Here is a 21,722-nt window from a genome sequence, read left to right on the forward strand (position 1 = left end):
ATGAGCTGCTTCCATGCAGTCTTGGCATGCTGGCGTGGGAGTGACATCTACCAGTCGGCAGAGAGGCCTTTTCTGGTAGAAACTTCCACCCTTCCCCCTAACGCTTGGGAGCAACCCCAGTCACGAGTGGGGCTCCGTTTAGGATGGGGACGCGGGGCGGGCACCCCTCGGGTTTGGGACCTGCCTGATGCCGTGTAATCTATCAGAATTGTATTAATCCCACTAACGCAGCCGCCATCTGGCCCCGCTGCCGGGCCGGCTCGCACGAGCCCCGGTGATGGATGGCCCTGGGAATTGATTAGTTGTTGTGCGAGACAAATGAACTGTTTTGGCAGAAAATACCAGAGGTCGCTGCATGTGGTCAGGCACAAAGGCTGCTGAATTTTAAAGAGCTGCTTCCAGCATCCATTGCAAGGATGGTGCTTCGGAGCACTTTTGAGACGAGCCCAGTGCTCCGGAGCACGGTTGGGGTTTTGTTGTCTCCCTCCGGGCTCGCTTTCGGGAACGCCGAAACTGGAGATAAGCGCCAAGCTGCAGGGATGTGGGAGCCAGCAGCATCCCTGCTGTATTGGGAATTATGGGCTCATGGTGGTATTTGTGTGGGTGGCTGTGCCACAGATGTCTGTCGCTTGGGTAAATGCAGGGCTGTGCAATCCCTGTGGAAGAGCTTTCCCAGTTGTGCAGAGCCCAGGCAGCCTGGCGTGCTCAGCCGTGGTGCCTCACACAAAACACCTGCGGGTACAGGCAGCTGGGGTTTGGGTTTTTTTCAGGTCAGTGTTATTTAGAAATGGATGCTCTCCTGGTGATGTTCAGCAGGCAAATCTCTTGGCTTCAAGATGATTGCCAAGTTTATTGCTCCCTCCCTTTTTGTTGTCCCCGGAGCAGTGACCCTTGGGGCTTTTGCTTTGTTGTGCAAAGGGGACCTGGGCTCAGGCCTGCCTCCTCTCTGGGAGAGCTCATCCTTCAGTGGAGGCTCCTATTTGGGGTTTTCACGACCACCTCCTCTCCGGTGCTGCCGCTGCTGTGCCGAAGTGTGCGTGGCGGGTGGGGAATTGGATGACACATGTCTCGCTATGTCCCGGCGGCTCTCGGAGGACGGCACACAAGTGCGCCGGCAAGTGGGCAACCCTTCCCTCGGGACGGCCTGCCGGCTCAAAATAAACTTGAGTTATGGATTTATTCAGCTTGTAAAACCTCAGCTGGCATAAATAATTGAGAAAGCAAAGGTTTGTCTGTGGTGCGTACCTCAGGGACCCGCTCCTGCCTTCCTCCCTCCCACCACCCTTTCTTATGAAAATGATCCCAGTTGCACTGATAGATAATAACAACACCAAGCAATTAAAAGCTATGGGTGGCTGGAGAGAGGAGAAAAGGTTCAGTTAATGAGCTTTTCCTCTTCCTGTGCCCAGGAGAGCCTCCGAAGTGACGAGGCGATTAAAGCGAAGAGATAATTATAGATTATGTGAAAATGGGTCCCTTGGGGGCCGAGGGCCTTGACATAAACAGCGAGTGTTGCGAGTGTCTCTGGGCTCCCCGCACGCGTCCTGCCCCGCTCCGCCGCGCTCCCGCTCGCTCGGCAGTGCCGTGCCAACCAGACGGGCAAAACCACCTGTTAGCGGCACCTGGGGCCGCTCCGTGGCGAGTCCACTGGGACACGGCTTGGACCAGCCCCGGGAAAAGGGCTGAGGACGCCCCAGGTAGAACCTGATCTCAGCCCTCTGCCCTGAGCTTTGCGCTGGAGGTAACCTGCAAGGGGGGAGGAAGGGCACGGGGCAAACCTGGAGGATGTTCTCTGCGCGAGGGTAAAATGTCTGAATGTCAGAGTCTCTTCCGTGCCCTTTTCAGTGGCAGCCTTGGTGGCAAGGAGATTTATAACACTCCAGGTAAGAAGGAGATGAAGCCTGATCAGCCAGCACCAGATCTTTTCCATGAGCTGTTTAAAAACTGTTGGCTCAATACGTGTGTTTTGGACAGCTTGTGGAGAAGGGCTTGCGAAGCCTTCCAAGCTTGGGGAAGGATGGGCTTGGTGTTAAGTTCTTCCACATCCTTTTATTCAAGGATGGAAAAAGCTGCCCATGTGTTACTTGCAGGCAACAGGTACGCTTCAACTCATTGTTAAATGAGAATTAGCATCTTTTACTGGGGATGGGGGAGAGCAGGAGAAAACAGCTTTGGAGGCTGAACATGTGTCAGCAAGGGAGAAGAGGAAACCCTCTGGCCAACCTCAGGAAATAGATGTAAACACAGTCACTGCCTTTACTGACTGTCAAGTGGTCACTGACTTGAAGGCTCCTTTCTGGCTCAACAGTCTGACGTGGAAAGAAAATTGCATCCAAGTCTTCCTTTTAGCTACAGGTTTTAAATAACTGTGCACATCTCCGTTAAGTTGAGTTTCGTGGTCTTTCCCATCCATTCAGATATACTGAATACTCTGTTTTTTACATGAATTGAGATTTTTCTGAAAATACTGATGGAAATGCTATGGGTTGTTTCCCTCATAACATTATCTGAGCAATGTTTTTGCACTGTCACTTACTTCTGTATTTCTGATGTGCTTCTGTCTGGTTTTATACTGTTTTAACCAGTTTCTGGGCCTTCCTGTCACCTCTTACCAGTTTTATGAGGAGTGCAAATTCCTACTGGGAACAGGTCTGATAAAAACATTACATCCTTTTTGTTTTCTTGTAGCTACTTCAGTGGAGGGATTATTAAGTACGAACGCATACACACATGTGAAATAAAGGGAAACAAAAAACTGAGTTGCCAAGTTTTCAAACTCTGTTTCTTATTTGTCCTGTATGGTTTTAAATGCAAAGTCAGCAAATAACAGTAACTTGTCTTTATTCCATTCACACCATTCAAGGGGAATGTTTTTGCTAGTATTGATCCCTCCAAATATCTGGTTTTAACACCTCTGAACCCTTTTCTCAGTGTCCCCTCCTGGTTTTGGCATGTGTCTAGATCGGATAGTTTTAAATGTCTGGAGTGTAGCTTCATGTGACTGTTTTATTTGTAGGTAAAATGTCTTGGTTGTGACTGTGTGGACTTCCCTCAAATGTATTCAGGAAAGGGCTTGTTTCTCTTTGTTAATATTTATAGAAAAGTTGGATATGATATATCTTTAATTTTTTGAAAGAGGGCATCAGGAACAGGGGAGTGGTTTAAAGCTTGAGAAATAAATGTGGAGTAGAAGGACGAAATTTCCCGAAATCTTATCTTCAGGTGGGGAAATTGGTATTCTGGATTAATTCCATTGTGGAGACTTCTGAAAGAAAAGTGGTTTTTTGGAAGGGGGTTATATAGAGCATTTGCAGTGTTGGTTATTCCAGAAAGCTAAATCATATCCAAATAGCTGTGTCAGGTCATTTTCCCCTTGCAGATAATAATATCCTTGGAAAAAGACTGTAAAAGTCCTGTCTGGAGGCTGTGGTGGAAAGATGGGCTGGGTTTGGTACATCAGGGTCGCAGTGCCCTCTCTGCTGGCACAGGCCCTGCACACACTCCCCCTGGAGCACAGTCAGGTGCTTTATTGCTGCCAGGTACTTGCTGGTGCCTCTGGTGCTGCCGTGTGAGGTCTGTCAGGGCTCTGCAGCTTGTGGGATGGAGGGTACAGCCCGAGCTCATGGTTGTGACATGGAAAATCACCCAGGAATAACTGAGAACAGTTGTGGACTTCTCTAGCAAGGAGACACTGGGGTTTGCTTTGGTGTTATGGAAAAAAGAGTGATCTGCTATAAACGAGAGGTGTGTGGCTGTGCAGTGGGGAGCCAAGTTACTGTACAGTGTTGTCTGAAAAGCAGCTTCTCATAAAAGGCTGCTGTCAGCAGCCAAGGGTGTGCTGGAGAGGTTGGACTAACAAGGTAGGACTGAAGGGACTTCCCAGCATATCAAATCAGCCCTTGTTAGTAGGGGCAGGCATGTCTCATGACCTCCATCATGAGTCTGTCAAGCTCCATCTCCAGCAGTACAAGCTTTTGCCTTTTCTAATCCCACCATGAGGTTCTTTTTTCCCTGGAATTCAAGGTAATTGCATCTAAAGCATGCAGTGACCTGTTTCCCAGGAGCTTGTGTGTAGTGAGTGGGCAAGACCTCTACCAACAAATGAGTTCATGACAGACTGGTTAAGAAACTGGGAGACTTCTGTAGTGTCCCTATGCCTGAACACAGAGTGTGAGGTGCAGCTCACTTGTCTGCAAGGAAAAATGGGGGTGATGTGCTGGAGAACAGTGCTACTAAGAGAGCAAGGTGAGAGGGAGGTCAGAGGAAGTGACTTCTTTGGAGAAAGCAGTGATCTGCTGCTGGAGATGAGTGTCAGCACTTTTTCCCACCCTTTTCTGGCACCGAGGAAGGAAGGTCTGAGGAATTAGAGTGTAACTCAGTAGGCTAGATGCATAGCAATCAAAGACAAAGTCAAAGCCATGTCATGGAGCTCTGCCTGCCCTGATGGGAGCAGGGGACATGGTCTTGGTGGCGTTGGTTTTTTCTTTTTTGGGGGGATTGCAGGTGAAAGAGCAACCCTTTTGTTTGTAATCCATTGCTCAGAAATGCAAACATTATTTAGATTTTTACTTTCCCTTCTCCTGACATTATTCAGCCTGTGAGGTTCAAGAGCAGTGCAGATGAATAGGAGGAGTGTTACCTTTTAGTACCAGTGCATCAGTTCTCAAACTGCACTGTTGGATTTCTCCTGCCCAAAAGGCCCACAGCAGAATGACCTCCTTACTGGGTCTGACCAGCTCCAGCAACCTCCCATTTTTACAAGTAGCTGAGACTGTCAGGCTGAGTTCTGCGGAACATCCAGATGGTCTTAAGTTAAGGTGATTGAAAACTGGGGATGTCATGTGAGGCAGCGACTCTGTGTTTAACTCTCGTGAAGCTGCCAAGTCCCTTAGCAACGCTGATGGGTTCATTTGAACCACAGTTTTCATCTGGAAACTAGAAAGAGAGGGGAGTGTGTGGGCTCTTGGCTTATTTTGGTAAAACCAGTGACTTCTTTTCTTTATTCCCTGTTAGCAACACAGTGGGATCAGTGTATTTAAACCTAAAGGTATTATTCTTTTAAGAATCTGGGAAAGATCGTAACTTCATTGGAGGTTCTGTTTGTTTGACTGGTGAGGAGGGAAGTTTTAGTGTGTCTGAAGTCAGGGTATTGCTTTTATCTCTAGAAGAAGCTATAGGTGTGACTCAGGCTCTCGTGACAGCACAATTGGATCTTCCTGCCTGCAAGCACTCCTAAGTGAGCACCTGCTGGTGTTATGTCCAGGATCCAATGTGTAATCAGCCAGATTGCTTTGCATGTGTCCTGCTTGTTCTGCTGTTTTGTCCAGGCCGCTGTCCGAGATGGATGGGCATCAGACAGGGCTTTTGTGGGACCCAGAGTGGCTCTTACAGGAAGAGCAGCTTTAGCCCTTTCTCTTCTGTGGGATTGCAGTGATTTGTACCAGAACTCAAACGTGGATTTTTTCTGGCTAACTTCATACGTTTCTTGTGCCATTTCACAGGAGTAAGCTGACTTTTGTCCGGACATAATACTGCTAAAAACCTTTGTTTTTCTAGGAAGCGGGATCTTCTGTCTCCTAACTTGGGAGAAAAAAAAACCCACATTATTCTGCATGTGCAGTACTAGGTGCCTGTTTCAGTCTGGTGACAGCATTGAAATGTCATTGAAATGAGCATATGATGTGTATGTGGCCTTTGTGTTGTGCAGTAACACGGTGCTTCTTTGCTTTTGTTTCCTGAATAGGGAAGAGGACAAGAACATTTTTGATTACTGCAGAGAAAACAACATTGACTATGTAACCAAAGCCATTCAATCAAAAAAAGTGGATGTGAACGTCACAGATGAGGAGGTATGGAGAAAAAGGAACCATTAATCTTTTAACTGTGTTGTGTATTAATTCAGTGCTACTTCTTTTTAAAATTCCCTAGTTGGGTTTGTTATAACAAGGTACTGTAACAGTTGGACAAACACTTGGTCATTGAGACAGGGATAATCTATTGGAAAACAGCTTTCCACTGGATTTCTAGTAGTGTGTGGATGTAGTAACTGTAATGCTTTAGCATATCAGAAGCTTAATTTCTATGTTATTTTCAGCAGCCACTTGCAGAATAAGATCTCCTGAATAGTTCCCTTTCCCCACTTTGTATACTAAATATGGTCAAACAGAGTTAGGAAGTGAGGGAAATGGGGTTTTTTTTGGCTGATGACCTGTGTTCAGGCTTGAAGTAGGATTTCTGTCATGCCACCAGCTTTTCATCATTCCCAGGTGGAGAGCAAATGAGTGACACTGGCTTTCCAGCTTCACAAAAATAATGACATCATCAGGTCTTTCTCTCCTCACCAAACTCAAAACACCATTTCTCCACAGGGAGATAAGACAGATGTTGCCAGAAACTCCCAAGAAAAAGCTGTGTTTAAAACTGTGGATTGGCTTGATCTTTTTCTTGGTAAGAGCAACTGTCCCGGTGTGGACAGTTTCGTGTTAATCCTTCAGGAACTGTGGCTGTACCAGGTTTGTCACCTTGGTTTCTGTGCTTGCACACTGCCACCTATCCCTGCTCCTGGTCCAGCCTGTGCACAGCTCCTTTTACCCACTACCTTCCAGCACATTGTGTTGTGGTGAACAGATGAAGTGCTTAGACATTCATAGACTGAGACGCCACAAATTCAGTTGGGTTCTCCTATAGCTCTAAGCAGATTTCTGCCCTCTGAGCCATGACAGCCCCGGCTGGGGCTCTGAATGCTGATGGCAGGGCCTTTTATTATTAATCAGGAATTCATGTGAATTAATTTTCAGAGGAGAGGAGGGAGGGTGTTCATGATCAGGGTTGGAATTTCACATCATAAATTCAATGAACTGAAACTGTCGTGTGCCACACAGTCACTGCTACAGTACCGGTCCTGAGCTCCATCCCTCCTCCTGCTGATCACAGGCCACAGAAGGGAATGTCCAGGGCAGTCCCACAGAATACAGCTGCAGTGCTTGCATTAAAAAAGAGCTCATTTTTAGGATCACACACCTGCAATAAGTGTATAATAATGTCATGTTAACATTGCTTTGTTCCCACTGGCAAGGTGCTCTTTTGTAGTGAGCAACATTCAGAAAATGGTACCTTCCTTGCTGTTCAAGCAACAAGTGGGCTTGTTTTCAGCCAAAGAAAGTTTGATTTAAAAAAAAAAAATATTTTGTGAAAGATAGCTGAAATATCTAAACTACGTAAATGTTTTAAGCCAGATCTGAAAACCGCCAGGTGACACATCCTTCTTGGGAATTATCCATGAGTCCTGATGTAAGAGAAGTCCTATTTCTAATGGATAATCCTGTTGCTAATGGATATTAGCATGTGACTATTGCAGAGTAGGGAATTGCTTCAGCAAAGGCAGGAGCCAAAAGCACCTGCCTGCTGGTGAAGGGCTCGTGGGACTTGACAGTTGTGCAGAATTCCCCCATACACAAAATTCTCACGGCTTCAACAATTTTGGTTTACCCCAGCAAATGTGCAAATAGGGAAGTGACAACCTTTTTTTTGGCAAGTGCTGGCTTCTTTAGGCTAACCCTAACTGGTCCAAGAAACCAAAAAATAGCATACCAGAAACAAAAATCTGAAAGAAACACTTATTTCCTGATATGTTAAGGAGCTGAAACCATTACCAGTGTTGTTTGGTATCCAAACATGTTCTTCCCAATCTGGAGGGTAGCTTATTTTCCAATATCATGCAGGTTGATTGAAGTTTTAGAACCCCTTTTAGACTAGAGATATCCCAGACCAAGCCTTTCGTAGAGTGAAGTGTGTGCAAGCATAATCTTGTCATTTTTATTAACTATTTTAGTGTTACTGTGTAAATACATCCTGCTGTATCTAAAAGCTGCCTCACCTGGCCTCTGAACATAACTCACAGTGTCAATCCTTTGATTTAAATACCTATAAATTTAAAATGGCACAGGGATACATACAAAGAGATAACTTGTAATGAAACAAAATCTACTGAAGCACCAAATAGGCTCGTGCTAAGCTGCAAAGACACACAGCTCAGCCTTGCCTTGAACAATAAAGACCTGGCTGAGGTTGTAGGGTGTTTAGATTTTATTTTTATGTGATATGTTAATACTGCATCTACTAGTACCCCCCCTCATTTTGTGCAAACCTGAAATAAGTCAGCAAAAGGAGAAAAGAAATCAAGAATTAAAATGTAAAGTGGGGATGAGCCAACTGACTCGAAGCAAAAGGATTTCAGAAATGGGTTTAGAGAGATGCACTTGGAAACTTCCAAAGCATCAGTGGTCTTCTCCCCACAAGACATAAAGCTCTTGATGTACAGCGTTCAGGCCAGCATACCTGCTAACAGTTTGGATATAATAGACTTCAATTTGGAATTAAACAAATAATCTAATGACAGTAATCATTTACGAGCTTCCATTTACTGTGTCTAAATTGCCCAGAGTTCAACAGAATAGCTTGCATTCACTTATAAGTAGCACAGACTAAAGCAACCTGTTTCCCTTGCACATGTCAGCAGGACTAATGGCATAAGAAATGTCCTGTGGCTGTGAAGTCGCCCCAGGCACATCCTGGGAGTGTGGCTCACTTGCTGCCTTTTTGAGAACAGTGTTTTTTCAACTTCTAACAAACCAGGAGCTGCTCAAAGGCAGAGATGAATTGCTCGTGTAATTTGTGCCAAGGACTGTGGAGGTTGTAGCTAGATAATTTTTTTTTAATTGTTGGATAAATCCCAGTAAACAAACATGTTACCTGTGTGCAGTGTTTTAAGTCCTTGCCAAAACTTTAATGAGAGGCATCTGACAAGTTGCTCACTTAGTCCCCAGTCCCCGTGCTTTTGAGACAGCAAGTGCCAAATTGGTGCCAGCCTGCCAAGGAAAGGACAGGGGAAAAAATGAATTTGAAGAAGAATCACATGCTTCTGGATTTACAGGCTTGCTCCCATTAGAAAAACTTTACCAGACATTTGAGAGCTCTGAAAGGGATTCACTTCCAAATCAAGTTTACCTGTATAATTGCAACAACAGCCCTTCCATTCGCTGTTTCTGCTGTCACAGAGGGATGCAGTCATTCTATCTAGATAGATGTCTATCTCTTCTTAATTACTGCTAATAAAACACTTGCCACAAGTTAGAGTGGCTCACTGCTATACAGCCATTACCTCTGCAAACATCGTGCCTAGAAGTATAGCTTAATATTGTAGCACATCCATTCGGTTTGGCTTTGTTCTCCCCTTTCTGTGCTCCGGCTAATTGATGTGAAAATCATTCCCATCCATTTGTCTGCCGAGGCTCGGTATATCGGAGACAAATCCCTGTCCTGTGCTTTGTTTGTGAACACCCTGTGACTTGGAGCTGAGCAGAATTGATGTGCTGTTGGCTTGAGAAGCTGCTGCAGAAGCTGGCCAAGCTGGCAGCGGTTAGCCAGGCAAAGCACAGAAGATTTAACAGGCAGGGTTAGTGCAGTGGGGCTATTTTTATGCTTTTTTTTTTTATTAAATACTTCAAAGGCTGGGGAAAATGCATCCTCTCAAGTAACTTCTGCAACAACTGTCGTGTTTGAATTGCAAGGAGGGAGTACCTTGGTGTTTGATTGCATCTAGTCAGGACCTCACTGCTGCAGTTCTTCCCTACGTGAAATTATTCATGTTGCTCTGAATCTCTCACTGCTTAATGAAACAGCCATGTGGGAATTGTTTTGGGAAAGCTCAATCTGTGGCTCTTAAGATTTCTGCCATGTTATTTAAACACACAAGCACATGTTATGTGCTGATCCAAAGCAGCAGCTGTGTGGACTAAAGAATTTTGCAGCATTCAGAGGTGATATCCGTGCTACACAAAAGGCTGGACTGTAAATTCAGTTTCTTATCCCTAAGGCTTATTTTAAGGAAGACATGAGAAACAAATAGACTTTGTAGCTGTATAGCTGCCTAAGTATATTAGCTAGAACTGTTGATTGTTGTTAATTTGCCTGATGCTATGCAAACAGTAGTGAATATTATCTAGTTTTCATAGAATCATTAAGGTTGAAGAAGACCTCTAAGATCTTGGAGTCCAACTGTTTTAAATACAAATGCTTTTTGTTACGCAGTAAGTAGGTTGAGATTCTTCTGCAGGTGTCTTTACTCCCACATCTCATGGTGTGCTCTTGCACAGGAGGTCTCCAAAGTCCCTTACACCCTGTGTCGAGGGCATGGCTGCGAGGATGCAGACATTTCTTGGGTGGAACATGTCAGCTATTTAATAGTGCACAATTACAATGCAGAGCCATTTAAGGCACTAATTAGAAAATACTGTATCCATTTAGAATTGCAGAGAAAATATATAGGTAAGCAGAGTGTAATTACCCAAAGTGGAGTTGGCCCAAGGCTTGAAATCCATACTCCTGCAAATAGCACAAGGAGATTTGTAATGACTGTAGATGATCAGGCTTCAGGTTTTTGTCTTGTTCAAAAGGCAGCATGTGCAGCAGAACCAGCCTTCCAGTGTCATGGGCAAGACCAGCTGCACAGTACTGTGGCACCCCTGAGGTGTCAGAATTAACTGTTGGTTTCCCTTTATTGGTCTCAGCCAAGTTCAGCACCAATAAAATGAGATTCTGCTTGTCCAGAGACAAAAGCAAACCAACTTGTTATAGCCACTAATCTGTAACGTTAATTTGATTAAAAATATAGAAATGCCTTTATTATATCATGTAATTGCACAGTAATTACACTTGTGTAATTATGGTGTTATTCCTCTACACATATATAAAGAAACTGAAATCATCTGTTGAAGTATTTATTGCTATTATACATATTGCACATAGTGCTTCTTTCTTTCGACATAAACATCTGTGGCACGAAAAAAGTTGGTATTTGTCCAACTGAAATCCTAAGTCTTAAGTAATTACCAGTCCAGAGGTGAGTTAAGGATGCTAAACATGAATTAAGGATCTTTCCATGTTTACCAATTGTTTTAAATTGTACTCTTTCCCCCTTGTAGACTTCAATAGTGGCATTGAGTGCAAGAACATTAATCATTAAATGGCCCATGGATGTCATCAGTGCTTCCATAGAAAGTCACTGTCAGAAAATTCATTGTAATTCAAGGTTAATTAGTGTAACATTAAAATTATGTGTTACAAAAATTAATTACTTACTGGGTCAAAACGTGTGCATTTCCTGACTCAAAATCATGTTCTACCTCTGCTGCCCTGCCCAAGAACATCCAGCAGAAGCAGCGTGAGCTTTGATCACAGGTGTCTTCTGCCCCTCCTGCTTTCTGGCACCGTGGTTAGGAAATTTGGCTCACAGTCCCCATTAGCAGATAAATGAGTTGCTCACCTTGTTCCTCACTGCTCTGTCAGGAGATTTATAACCAGGCATAGGCTAATTTAACTGATTTCATCTGTGAGGGTCTGTGACTGTTTTCTGTGGCCTACTGGAAAACACAGGTCAGTCTGATGGTGTCACAACTTGTGGGGTGTGATTCCTGGTTATCTGCAGGGTGATTTCCAAGTTCTCCCCTGGAAAACAGGAGAGCCTAATAGGAACAGTAAGTATAATTTACCACGTGTGTGTAGTAAACAAAGAAGAAAATCTATCTCAGACTACTTTGATCTCCATTTCTCAGGGATCCTGAGCTTCTTCCCATATCTTTATCAGGCAGGGTGATCTGTACTTCCATTGTGTCCCTTTCCATGGTGGCAGACAACTGCAGAAAGCAGATGGGAAGAAAACTGCAAAAGTCTGGGAGAGGGCAGAGGCATGGGTGCAGCAGCCCATGTTGCAGAGCTGAGAGGGGACAATTGTGGGTGATGCCTGCCCAGCTGCCCAGTTTTAATCTTCTCTTGCAGCAGAGACAGGACCTGTGGGTTAAGTGCTTTGGACCTGCCAGAGGAATGAGCTTTTGGGAACTTGGCATCCAGGTGACTTAGGCAGCACTGAAAATCCTATCCTTATTGTGTAAGTCGTTGTTCCCAGAAAAGTCAGAGGTGCCAAAATCCCAAATCTATACAGGAAAAAAAATCATGTCATGGCTCCTGTGTTTCATGCTTTCCTACTTTTCCCCTCTAAGTTTTTTGCTGGCTTGTGGGCTTAGTGCTAAATTAATGAAAAATTGAACTGTGTGTCACTTTTCACTTTTCTAGCATTATTTTTAAGTTCAAATCACAAGGAATAATAAGCTGCATACTAATATTATTTTTTTACTTTTTCCTTTAACTCTGTGTTAATTTGGTTATCGGTGCTCAATACTTATTAGCAAGACTGATTCTCCGTGGGGTTTTTTGCCTGGCTTTGTTAATTTTTCTCCTGGATGTTGCAGGGCCGGGCTCTGCTCCACTGGGCGTGTGACAGAGGACACAAGGAGCTGGTTTCAGCACTGTTACAGCACTCTGCTGATGTCAACATCCAGGTAAGAAAGGAATACAAAGTTGAATTTGATCGATGTGTTACAGAGCCTCCTGACCAAATGTTTCGCATGAAGCTGAATTCTTCAATACTCCATAGCAAGTTTTCTCAGGGTACTTATCACAGAAAAGCTGCTCAGCTCTGGTGAGACCCCATGTGCAGTGCTGCCTCCAGCTCTGGGTCCAGTTGGAGCCAGCCCAGGGGAGGCCACCAAGATGATCACAGGGATGGAGCACCTCTGCTATGAGGAAAGGCTGAGAGAGTTGGGATTGCTCAGCCTGGAGTGACCTAACTGGGACCTCCCAGTACCTGAAGGGATCCTGCAAGAAAGGGACTATTTACAAGAACCTGGAGTGACAGGACAAAGGGGAATGACTTCACACTGACAGAGAGTAGGGTTAGATTAGATATCAGAAAAAAATTCCTCTCTGTGAGGGTGGTGAGGCCCTGGCACAGGTTGCCCAGAGAAGCTGTGGCTGCCCCATCCCTAGAAGTGTTCAAGGCCAGGTTGGACAGGGCTTGGAGCAACCTGGTCTAGTGTAAGGTGTTCCTGCTCATGGCAGGGGTGTTGGAACAAGATGATCTTTAATGTCCTTTCCAACCCAAACTATTCTATGATTCTGTTTTAAGAACATCCAAAAAGGTAGCCTGGGAAAAATACAGAATTTTTAGCCACCACAGTTTGCCCCCATACATCTGAGCTTAGCTAGCAGCAGTTTTAGGGTACCTTAATAGCCCAGGTTTTGTCCTACACTGGTTCAGCAACTGCTTTGCAAGTGGTTCCTTCCAGCCAGCCAGCTTGGGTCTGTCTGTACCCATGAGTCAGTGCTCCCAGTTTTGTCAGCTTGGTGCAATTAAGGGCTGACTTGTGTAGATTTGGTTGTGTTGGGAAATAATTGTCTAATGTATTTCTGTGAAATTATGATTGACTGCTCTTCACCTGCGTGGCTCTTATTGGCTCTGCTCTCCTGCCCACAAATAGCCATGTTGGTACTTAGACACACGTGAAATTGTTGTAAAAAAAGGTCTGTTTTGCCCTTTCCTGGGCAGAATTGGTGCTGGGATGGTATGAGGAAGGACAGCTCTGTGGCAGCTGGTGACAAACATATGTTCATGCTTAGATCTCCGGGGTTTTGGTTTTAATGGATTTTACAGGAGTTTTTTCCTTACATAGAAGAGGGGCAGTGAAGCCAGTACGAAGGGGGGCTTTGCATGCCCTGTCCATCACCCTTCAGTCAGATCTCGTGAGTGATGTGTTGGATACATACAGGAACAGCTTTGCACTGAAACTGCAGAGAAGTTGGATCAGCCTGTTCCCTCACCCTGGCATCCTGGAGATGGTTTTGGGCTCTGTCTGAAACATCTCTTCTCTTTGACACCTGTCTCATTCCTTTGGAGGTAAAGTCTGACTCTTTGAAGAAAAGACAGAAGGGAGAATCATCATAATTTTTTTCCCCGAGCATTCATTTTTCTCTTAAATTCTTCTCTTTTTTCTTTTTGATGCATTGCACATGTTCTAACCAGATTATTTTTGGCCAGTAACAAAAGGTTAATAATAGCCATAAAAAGAAAATCAATCTTTGATATTTTTTTCCCCCATCGAGGTAATAAAGGAGAATTTTTTATAAAGGTCTCTGTTTGCAAGTGGGTGTGTTCCCAGAGAAAGCAGACACGTTTTTATTCTCAGCCATATATAAATTGCAATAACATTTCAAGACTTTGTGACTTAATGTTTATTTCTTTTTTTTTTTATTATTTTTATTTTAACCTTTACCCTGTCAGAATTCACATCCAGAGCAAGAGCAGGAGGAATTTTAAGATCAACCAGAAGAAAAAGGGAGAGGGAGAAACTCTGGCTTCTTAACAGGCCATAAACACTGCAGTACCTGCTATTACACATTACCAAATCAGTTAATGTATAGGCTGTAAAGAACAGTGGGTTAAGTGTGAGGGAATCTCTGGTGACTCGAATCTATTATTTCAGAGCAATGCACTCTCAGCAGAGGTTCCCTTCACACCTCTGTCCCAGGAAAGTCCACAATTCCCATCCACCCCTCCTGGTCTTTGGGTGTTCTCCTGTCTTCTTCAGTTTTGCAGCAGCACCTATGTGCAGGCAACATAAGAGATCAAGAATAAATTAGGGCTTAGGAGGGTTATGAGCAGGTATTGAAGGAGAGAAATGTTATAGACCAATTTTTTTTTTAATTGCCTGTGTTTTAGTATGCTTCTAAAAAGTTAGTCAAACAGCGTGACAGATTTATGCTCTCTTCCATTACCTTTTTAATAAATGTTCTTCCATCTTGGCTCTCTTGGAGTGTGCTAAAGGATTTAGCTGCCCTAAGCAAACAATGACAGTAGTGCTCTGATAGGTGACCTGGAGCGAGTCAGACCAGTTCACTGTGCCTGTAGATTTGCCTTAATACCTTTTTGCTGCCTTATTTTAGTTACCTTTGTGTTATCTATTGTCAAAGTACTGCAGTCTCTGGATCAAGAGGGGTCTGCAAGTGTCAACTTATTACTCTTTACTGATAAACAGACAGGTTGGGAGCAGGAGGAGAGGTCTCCTCATTCCTGCTCATTCCTGTAGTGTGCTCAAAACCACTTTAATTCTGGAAGTAACCCCACGGCCCAAGACTGCAGTGGTCCAGCCCCTGTGCTTTTTGTTTTTCAGCAGTGCTGCTGCAGTTTCCAAAGGGTGGTTCACTAATGTCACTGAAAAGCTGCAGCCATTGAATTCTCTGGTTGTTCATAATTAGCTCTAATAGCACGTTTGAAAAGAGGTGGTAAAGCGATTGCCATGGGCGAGGGGATACAGAAAGGCAACAGGCTGCTCTGCTTTGTTGAAAAGGGGCATTTGTGTAATTGAATTACCTAAATCTTCAGAGCCAGAGGCCGTGTCAAAGTGGGTGGTGGGATGGTATTTTGGAGCCGAGTCTGAGAACAACCTTCTTCCACTGGAAATGTTTGCCTTAAATGGAATATGTTCATAACGTAACAGTTATGAAGGAGCTCAGCAACGTGATTATAATTTTCATTTCTAGCTTTAAAACACATGAAGACACAAGTTTTCCTTGCAGAGGATGAGCAAAATTGGAACATCTTTTTCCCCTAAAGAGAGAGTTTTTCCTTGCAGTGTTTTCTCTGGCCTTGGGAAGGAGATTTTCTGGGATCAAGGGAGGCACTGAATGCGAACTGTGCAGAGCTGCACCCCAGCAGCTGTGCCATGATATCCTCAGCATTCCCTGTGCCTGGAGCAGCAAGCTGGCCTGGTCAGTCTTTATTTTATAGCATCATGGAATGGTTTGGGTTGCAAGAGACCTTAAAGGTCATCTGTTTGTCCTCAGTTTTCTCTGGTGCTGCAGTGCCAGTGCAGAGGAGACAGCAGAAGTCTCCTGGGTGTGAGGTGCTGCTCAACCAGCTTCAGAGAAGCTCCTTTAGTGTGTTTGGGGGGATGTTTAGGCACAGTGTGCTGCTTCACTGCTCTTAGGTGGAAGGGTCCTCTTGGGACAGGGTCTGGACACCTCTTCCTGCAACAGCAAGGCAGGTAAGGGGGCTCAAAAAGGAGAGTTCTGTGCCCTGGTGCCAAGGTCCCACGTGATTGCTCATCCTACTCAGGGTATAGGGGGGGTGTGTGTGTATATATATATATGTATATATCTACTGCAGGTATACAAATTGCTAATACAGGTCTAAGGAAGATGAAGAACATCACGATACAATAATTGTCCAATGAGAGAGAGAAGGACAAATAGCATCTCCCACTTGTAATGTCAAAACAGTAGACCACAGACTCTCCTCCTGGACTTGCTGTGGCTGCACTTTGTTCTATTTGTGGGCACTCCTTACTCCAAAACAGTAATCCATGTGTTCAAGGCGTGCCTTTGAGAATGCACAGGAACCTCTCCTGGAGTGGTTGCCACAGCTGAGCTTACTCTGATAAAGCTTTTCAAGCCTATCTGGCCATGCAAGCAAGTCTTAAATACTGTTCATTGTCAGTGGAACTGTACCACTTGACACACAGGATAATTAAGGACTGTGTACATATCTGTGTGCTAGAGCAGCTGAGTCAAAATTGTATCTAAATATTTTATGATTTTTAAACTGCATCATTGTGCAGTTATCAATGTTATGGTAATAATTTTCTATGCTTTCAGGTTTTTTCTGAAAGGAAGAAAAAGGCTATAACTGATGCTGAGTTTTTATTTGCTGACTTTTCACTTTCCTCATAAAGGTGCAAAGCACTGCACTGAGGCTTTAAACCTCTTGCCAGCAAGTTCCCAGTGGTCATCCATGGACCCTCAGAGGTTTGAGAGGGAAACTTGAGACCAAAGCTGAAAATCATCAGGTTAGGAAATCTCTTGCTAGTGTATGTGGATTTTATTTTTATTCGTACATATACAGCAGTAATTTTGGTGAAAAGCATCTAGTGTCTGTGCTGTCTGCAGAGAGCATTGGTGGATTTTTGGTGACAGTGTTGGATTTTTGTCTTGTACCAATTCGTGCAAAACTACCCAGTCATATTTATTCACTGAAGGGATGCTTGTCAACATGATATTTTGAGTTAGATGGATTTTTTTTTCCTTCTTGTTGTTGTTATTTTCTAAAAGACAAAAAAAGCAGGAGGAGCGTGGTTGTCTCCCCAGGTTGTCTTTTTTTCCCATTTCCCTGCCACACACGTCTAGGAAGACAGCAGCTTCCCTCCTCTGTTTGCAGTTAAGACACTGTTGAGTCAGAGGGCTCCTGGAGACAGGAACATGTAGCAGCCATCCCTTGTAATACCTTCACTCACGTCCTCGTTGGGGATAAAAAAAAAAGAAAAAACCTTTTCAAATGAAGACAATACAAACATAATAAGTGGCAGGGAAGGTTCATCTCCCTCATGACTCAATCCCTCTCAAACAACATTATTATTGACTGGCCTATTGGTTGCCAAAAAGGAAAATCAATTGTACCAGAAGTAGTTGCTGGGCCACAGATCACGGTACTAACCCGGCGGAGACAGGTTGATTTTTATCAAGTATCCAAAGACTAATTTCCACCATTAGCTAGAAATGAAGTAGAAATTATGGATATGTCGAAGATTGCTAAGATTGGTGTTCTGTTGGTTTTGTTTTATTTGTATGTTTTTACTGTTTTCCTGCCTGACTCTTAAAGGGATTGCATCTGAATAGGATGAAAAAGAGCAAGGAATAGTCAGGCTTGCCTGCCTGTTTTTTGTTGCTTTCAGCCTTGTTCATTTGGATTTCACAATAAAAATACAAACTGCTTCAGTCTTTGCACTGGGAGTTGGGTTTTGGAGGCGTTGCATAGACATTTAAAAATTATGCTGCTCTCAGTAAATGTGTGTCCCTTCCCTGCCTCCTGCACTGAATATGCATCATGCCCTCATGCTTCTGTGTCTGTAGGGAGATGAGGAATTTGATGTGGGCATCTCCACTGTTCTGACCGAGGACCAAAGGCCACAAGCTGTATCTACACATCTTTGCCCCTCCCCAGTGATGTGGGGGTTTGTCCATGCAGCCCACCACCCTTGCTGTGAGCTGCTGGGTGCAAACACCTTGTGGGTAGGATGCCAGCTGCCAAAGGTCTCTGCTGTTAGGACCATTCTCTGAGTCTCAACCTGGCTGAGATTAAATAGGAAAATGTCTGAGCCTTTTGCCCTTGCATTTAGTGTCACTAGTATCAGTTTCCCCCTAAATATACTAAAAGCTTGACTCAGAAAGCCAGGAGAGACCCAGTCCTGTGTCTGATATTGCTGCAGAGGGTTTGGCTCTCAGCAAGCAAAGGATGTTGCAGGTGCTGCTGAACTGACCGCTGTGTGGTAGGGAGGTACTGTGGCAAATGGATGAAAACACTGAACAAAGGTGAAAAGCAAAGCAATAAGAGCAGATTTATTAACCACAGTAGTGTCCTTCTTCCCTTAACCATCCCTTGCCCTGATCCCTGTCTCCATGTTTCCGTGTCAGCTTTGTTAAGCAGATCTCCAAAGACTCTGCAGGCTGTACCCCTTCAGTCTTGACACTGCTGCCAATGGGTGTGAAAGCCATTAGCCAAAAGAAAGGAGAGATCTGCTTAGTGACAGAGGGTAGCATTCTACATTAAAGCATTGACATGGTGCCAGTCACACAGTTATTACAAGTGGCACAGCTCCATGTCTCTCCTGCGGGTCTCTCTGTGGAATGTAGATTGGCAGCAGGTTGAATGTTAAATGGTCACCACTCAGCAGATGCTGATTTTACCTACTGGGAGAAAAGTCCCTTTCAGCAGAAACATTTGGAAAATATTTTCAGCTCTAAATATATACCGGGAAAGGCAGAGATTTATCCCTGGTTTGCTCCTCAGCTTCTGAAGACACCTTAAGCCTCGTCAACACAAACTGCAGGTTGTACAGATGTTCCCTTCAGCTTGTGCAGGCTGGGCTTTTTTCCATTGTTTCTTCCAATCTTCCAGCTTGATGTGTCCAGTCTTTGTTTCTTCTGCTCCCTGTAGACATATGAATCACTGCTTCATGGCTGGTGCAGCAGTGCAGTTGGCACCCTTGCTCAGGCAGCACACGTTCAGTGTTGCCTGCAAAGCAGGCTTACCAGCCAGGAATGCTGCTGCAGGCTCCTGTGCTGTGCAAAACCAGGGTTGGAAAAGTGAAATCCAAGAGCTGGTCCTGAAAAACTTAGCAGTGGTCTTTGCTGCTCTACCCTCAAAATCCAAAGCTGCTTTCAGGGTAATGAAAATGCAGGTTTTAAAGCTGAGACTGAGGACAGCAGCATGTTTTAGTGGCTTACTGTGGGACTGTGTGGTTTGTGGGCATCACCTTGTACCGAGGGCTGTGCTGTGCAGAGGAAGGCACGTCCCATGGCCAGTGCTGGTGCAGGAATGCAGTCTGGCAGAAGGCACATAGTTTTAGCTCAGAGAGCATGAACCACCCTCTGCATCAGGGAGCCTTGTGCCCGATTCCATTCCTGAGCAGCTCTTCTGTGGTACAATCTCTGCTAATGCTCACAGTAGACAGAAGCCAGCAGCAGCAGTGAGCTTTGGGGTCAGTGCAGGTGGCACCATGGTGCTCTTGTGTGTTCTGGCTTCAGAGGAGAAACTCCCTGTTGTCTTCATATGTCCTTGCAGAGGCAGGAAAGAGCCTTACCTTGAATGCCTCCCTGCGAGGGCAGGGGATGATCCCAATGCCCCTTTGGTCTCGGGGTCATCTTTGAAATAAGCACGTGTTAAAACACCTGTAATTCCTAAAGTCGTTGTTGGAAATGCTTTAATCCCTCATTAAGGTGTTTGGTTAACTGCGCAAACAGGATACCATTGGCAGCCAAGCTGGTTCTTCAGGTGAGCACATCACCATAGGAATGGTCTCTAATCACCCTAGGAATGGTCTCTAATCACCCTAGGAATGGTCTCTAATCACCCTAGGAATGGTCTCTAACCTTGCTTCATTTCCTATGGCCTTGATGTCACCTCTCCCTGCCAGAGGAACCACCTCTGCCAGTCAGCTCCTTTTCACTCGGGAGAGATGGTTCCTAGAACATCATCTTTTTAGTTCAGCCCCTTGGAAAAGCTTTCCCTGTTTTGAAGAGGTTTAAATTCTGCTGCTCGCCTTCTCCCTGAGGACGTTTCAATTTGAGAAAGCTTGGCTTTCCTTTCCAAATGGAATTTTGTATTCATCTGTTGTCAGCAATTGTCTCTTCGAGTTTCCTCTAAAAAAACTAAACAAACCCCCATACACAACAAAAACCTACAGAAACCCAGTTCCAGTTGCATCACTGGGGCATCTGGAATTTGCAGTCTTTGGTGCAAAGTACTTTTTTTTAGTTTTCCTAAGATTTTTCTGATGATTTAGATGTTGGGGCAGTAACTCTTTATGCTTACTTTTGTTAGATTTTGAGTAAGATTTTTAATGATTATAGCTGTCTCTTGGTTTCATGGATTGTAAGTGACAGAATGGCATTGAAAATGGAAAGCTGATTTAGGATGCTTCTGTCTCTCAGCTTGTACATGTTAATTCAGCATCCATGAAAACAGTGTCAGTACACAAGACTTCCTAGCTTGGCATCGTGTCTCCAGTGGAAGAGTGAATGCTTAGGAGACAGAGTAAGGTAAGGATACAGTGATAATTTCATATATTTTCCCAGAGTCTGTGGCTTGGAGGCTTCCTGAACCATTATCTTTGCGCTCCTGGATTTTTCTTTATAAATTTCTCTCATCCTTCTTTGGATTCCCAACCTTTTATGCCAGTGGGAGTTGTGTAGTTTAACTGTGCATTTGCTTTGCACTTGCCACAATCTTTCCACATGAGAGCCCATCGTTCTTGTGTAATGAGAAATAGTAATTGTTCCCCCAGTTACCTTTTCTGTCCTGCTTTTGACTTTATGGGTCTCCTTCATTCCCCTTGATCACTTCTTTTTCAGACTGAGGAGTTTCATTTATTTAATCCTACCCCATTTGGAAGCTGCTCTGTAACTTTGCTCCTTGTCAATTCTTTGAGTCATTCCTAGTTCTTTCTTATTTCCATTCAGATGAAGGGAGCAGCACTTCTCCCAGTGCCCAAGCTGTAAGTGCAATATGAGCTTTAATGAAGCAATATAATGATGTTTTCTTATTTCCTCTTCTTTTTCCCCCCCCAAATGTCTCCTTGTTGTTTTGCCTTTTATTAACTACCACTGAGCTGGTGTTAAAGAGCTGTCTGTAGTAACTCATGATCTGTTTCCACAGAGGGAATAGCTAGTTCAGAGCCCATCGCTCTGGATTTAGACTGAAGATTGTTTTTTCACGTGTGCATTACTTGCTGTTTATCAGCACTGAATTTCACCTGCAGATTTTTCACCCTGTCACCCTGAGATCCTTTTGCAGCATCTTACAGCCAGGTTCTGGTTTAACACACTTGGATGCTTCACACTCAGCCTGCTTCCCCCGTTCACTTGTGTGGTTGAACAACCCAAGCCCTTGCAACAGGTCCCTCAAAGGCTCCAGTGATCACCAATAATTGTGCAAGCTGGTGGTTTATTCCTGTTCAATCTCTACTTTTGTGATCAGTTCTCAAGAAGTGCAAAGACCTTCCCTCTTGCTCTATGACAGCATAATTTAGTAGCCTTTGGTGAGATGGAGCGTCCAAAGGCTTTTGGAGATCCATGTGGACAGGCATCCCCATAGCAGAAGTCTTGGTGGTGCTTGCCTGCATCTGGAAGCAAAGGCTGGTACCATCCTCCCTCTGCCTGTCACAGAAAAACTACTCAGTTGCTTCCTTTTGCAACAAAACAAGTAAATTCTATCCTTGAGTAACCTTCTAGTTTATCCAACAGACCAATAAACTGTCCCAACTTAGAGTTCTAAGTTG

The 21,722-nt window shown here is 44.3% G+C and overlaps 1 protein-coding gene across 1 annotated transcript in view; it reads left to right on the top strand.

Annotated features, from left to right (window-relative positions):
- Window positions 1–21,722, top strand: part of ACBD6 (acyl-CoA binding domain containing 6) — an 82,992-nt gene that overhangs the window by 29,926 nt on the left and 31,344 nt on the right. Inside the window, exons 5-6 of the mRNA XM_051807006.1 lie at window positions 5,744–5,849; window positions 12,306–12,395. Of these exons, the coding sequence (XP_051662966.1) occupies window positions 5,744–5,849; window positions 12,306–12,395 (196 nt within the window). The remainder of the gene's footprint in view (window positions 1–5,743; window positions 5,850–12,305; window positions 12,396–21,722) is intronic.

The sequence above is a fragment of the Manacus candei genome, unplaced genomic scaffold (assembly GCF_025592945.1).
Source record: "Manacus candei isolate 608988 ecotype Guabito, Panama unplaced genomic scaffold, ASM2559294v1 h1tg000005l, whole genome shotgun sequence".
NCBI classification, from domain to species: Eukaryota; Metazoa; Chordata; class Aves; order Passeriformes; family Pipridae; genus Manacus; species Manacus candei.